The sequence below is a fragment of the Sphaeroforma arctica genome (genome assembly GCF_001186125.1).
Source record: "Sphaeroforma arctica JP610 unplaced genomic scaffold supercont1.900, whole genome shotgun sequence".
Classification (NCBI taxonomy): domain Eukaryota; class Ichthyosporea; order Ichthyophonida; genus Sphaeroforma; species Sphaeroforma arctica.
The window spans coordinates 24202-27546 of record NW_014039658.1 but is presented as its reverse complement, the minus strand read 5'-3'; the positions used below and the strand labels follow the sequence as shown (position 1 = coordinate 27546).

At 43.5% G+C, this 3345-nt stretch overlaps 1 protein-coding gene across 1 annotated transcript in view; it reads left to right on the top strand.

The window, feature by feature from the left end:
- Positions 1-483: 483 nt before the first annotated feature.
- The window catches only part of SARC_09169 (hypothetical protein), a gene marked incomplete at both ends in the record, with an annotated part of 6189 nt that continues 3327 nt past the window's right edge, over positions 484-3345 (top strand). Inside the window, 4 exons of the mRNA XM_014296827.1 lie at positions 484-506; positions 776-877; positions 1458-1701; positions 2703-2891. Of these exons, the coding sequence (XP_014152302.1) occupies positions 484-506; positions 776-877; positions 1458-1701; positions 2703-2891 (558 nt within the window). The remainder of the gene's footprint in view (positions 507-775; positions 878-1457; positions 1702-2702; positions 2892-3345) is intronic.

Sequence of the window (3345 nt, the reverse complement as noted above, 5' to 3'; positions counted from 1 at the left end):
GTTGTTGGGTCGGGACGGTGGTGTGTCTGTGTTGTCGTCTATGGGTAGGTGGTGTTGTTGGTTAGTTTGTTGGTCGACTATATATATATATATATATATATATAGAGGATATAGCTGACACCACACTGCTACATATAGCCGCACATGGTTGCTCATGACATGAGAGTACATGACATCCCGGATGGCACTTCTTTGATTCTATTTTGCATATCATGATTGGTAGTATACGCCTACCAAATCACTGCTTACCCCAACAGGACGGCGCTATGCCACCTCAGAGGACACCATATATATATACACACACACACACACACACACACACACATATATATATCTTGATATATAGATACCATACAGTGTCTATTTCTGATGTGGCTCTTCGTCCTTTTTGTCAATACGTACGACAGGTCTACACCAGGCGGCCCAACAACACGCACACACACCTATATATCCGTATGATACAACCCAACCAACACCGGAAACACGCTGTACGCTCGTGCTAACAGGTAGTGTATAGTGTTGGGTACGTGACCATAATGCAAGATGTATCGATTGTGTACATGCTCAGAATGCACAGATTATTCTATTTTTGCGATATACTCGAGAGTAAAAGGTGTTCGTGTATCTGGCGTCTGACCGTGTGCTACTGTCCAGCTAACTATGTGATTATACAGGACGCACGTTGTCATGGTTACCATTCCGTGTTGTGTGTCGGTTGTCCATAGTTTATATCTCTAATATACACTATTTCATATTCATGTATTTTGATACACAGGAGAGAGAGTGGGATGCAATTCGATCATGTACACTGTACGCACACATGTTGTTACAGGCTTGTTACACATGTTGTTACAGACCCACATCTCAACAGATCAAGGTGATCATCATGTATTTGTTTTTATATTCAGCTGTGTCTCCGTACGAGAGAAATACAATCTTTATCTTGCATATGTGTGTGAGAGATGCATCAACATAGTAGTGGTTTCTACGCGCACTGACAAATAAAATACCAATGACTTGCTTTAGTATTTTGGTCAGACCTGAAGATACGAAGCGCAAATATGTTGCGAGACCCAGTATGGTCGCATGTCAAATTAAACCTAACGCGTCGGCACATCCTTTTCTTTGTCGTATGTGTTGTGTATAAAAGCTACTTGTATTCACCATGTTTCACAACGGATTTGCATTGATAGGCGCAATGAGAGCCTTCCTTTAACATATATATCCTGGCAATTCAGAGATGTAGAAGAAAAATCCGGCCCATTAGTATATACTAAATCTGTCTGCAAGCTATATCATTAACACTCCTATCTGCCTCAATATATACCATATCCATAGACCTTTCATATATATATATATATATATATATATATATGAAACCAACCCCATATCCATATATATATGAAATTAACTCCATATCTATATACGAGACCCTAACCATTCCCATATCTACACAGGCTCTTGGGACGGTACCGTGCGCCTGTGGAGTGTGGTGCTTCCTCCCCCAAACCCATCCAGCCATGTCACAACACCCACGCGTGTACACAGCGCAGCTACGTGCCTGTACACCTTTGACGAGCACAGGGCGTCTGCAGTCACGTGTATGGCTTACAACAAGGGCCGGTACTTTCTCACCGGGTCGTTAGACAACTGTGTGCGCGTGTTTGACTTGCGGGAGCAGCGTCTGAGACGCACATTGAGGTGTGTGTGTCTCTCATTTCTTCTGTTCACAGCCCTTCCTTTGTATACTGTCTTGTCAACTATATTCACCAGAGCATATTGTCTCCGTATGTCTCACGAGAGATCTGCGTGGTATCTGTCTCGCCCGTATGGTGTAGCTGTGCTTGAATGCGTGCGTGGGGTGTGGTAGCCTCATGCCTGTGCATGGCTGAGATACTCGGGGCTTATGAGAGTGCGTGGATTGGTTGCCATGTCATCACACAAGGTCACTGTACAACTGTGTATGTGTGTACTATTAGCGCGTTCAGCTGTTTAGTTACGTGTTGAGGTCGTTTCACTGCTAGGCGTTATGGAGTGGGTTGAGTTTGAGGTGAAAGTACAGTATGGCGTAGACGTTCAGATGGTTGGTCTGGTGCAGCGAGTTTTCTCGCGTTGTACGTAGATAGTGGTAGGATTATATAATGCGAAACAAGACATCGACGGCACTATCAACTTGACTCATATTAACACCCCAGTCATACCCACCAGTCCACCAAAGTAAACAGGAAAACTCACACACAAACTCGCATATATTACGCCACTCGAATGAATATATACCAGACCCATACCGATGCTATAGTGTATAATTAGTTGTCGTCCCCGCTAACCCCACAACCAGGTCTGTCTTATTCGCTTACCTACCTACATGGGGACATGCTGACTCACAATCGGGCCAATGGCACTGCATAGTTTCTTTAATCGGGTACACACTAGCACAACTGTATGACTTACGTCATACAGTCAGCCTGAGATGTTGTAGCTGGGTCACACTAGCATAATGCTGTGTGTATTGTTACTGCCAAGCACACTGACGTCTTTCTCATACCTTCACTTCACCTGCTCACACATCGTTGGCTTATCTCTACCCATTTTCCCTACTCCCTACCTACACAAGCGCCACACCACCACAGTACCGTGTGTCCACTTCGACACCATACTAATCGTCAGCCTATGCCTACCTACCTTTACACCTACTTACACAGGGGCCACACCAACACCATATTATGCGTCCAGTTTGACACCAAGCACATTGTGAGCGGCAGTGAGGATGCCACGCTCAAAGTGTGGGATGTGGCATCTCTGACCGCAACACACACTCTCACAGGCCATACGGGCGCCGTAACCGCATGCATGTTCAATTCTGATTGGCTGGTCTCCACATCTGTAGATAGGTATGCCAGGTGGCTACGTACTGTGGTCTTTGTGATAGGAATATATTCGGATGGGCTATGAAGAGTGTATTTGTGTCAATGGATATATTAAGACGGGGGGTTGGGGTGAAAACTGGGGTTGCTTGACGAGACTTAAGAACTTATTCTTGCAGGGATGTTATAGCTATACGTATAAGGGATACTATATGATATTGATCTTGTAAAAGTCACAAATTTATATATTTTACTAGCATGCGTGGATAAGGTATGTTTTACGATGACGTTCTTGCAAATACCACATATTTATATATTTACAAGTATGTATTTCCTAGTTACACAATTTTAATTGAGTATATATTTTTTGGTTTCTGTGTGTAGTACCACATGCAATTGGCACTCAGTGCTCTCACTCCCATATAAATAAATTGCTCTAAACGGCACAGCAGGTGATACATCTAATATATATATATATATA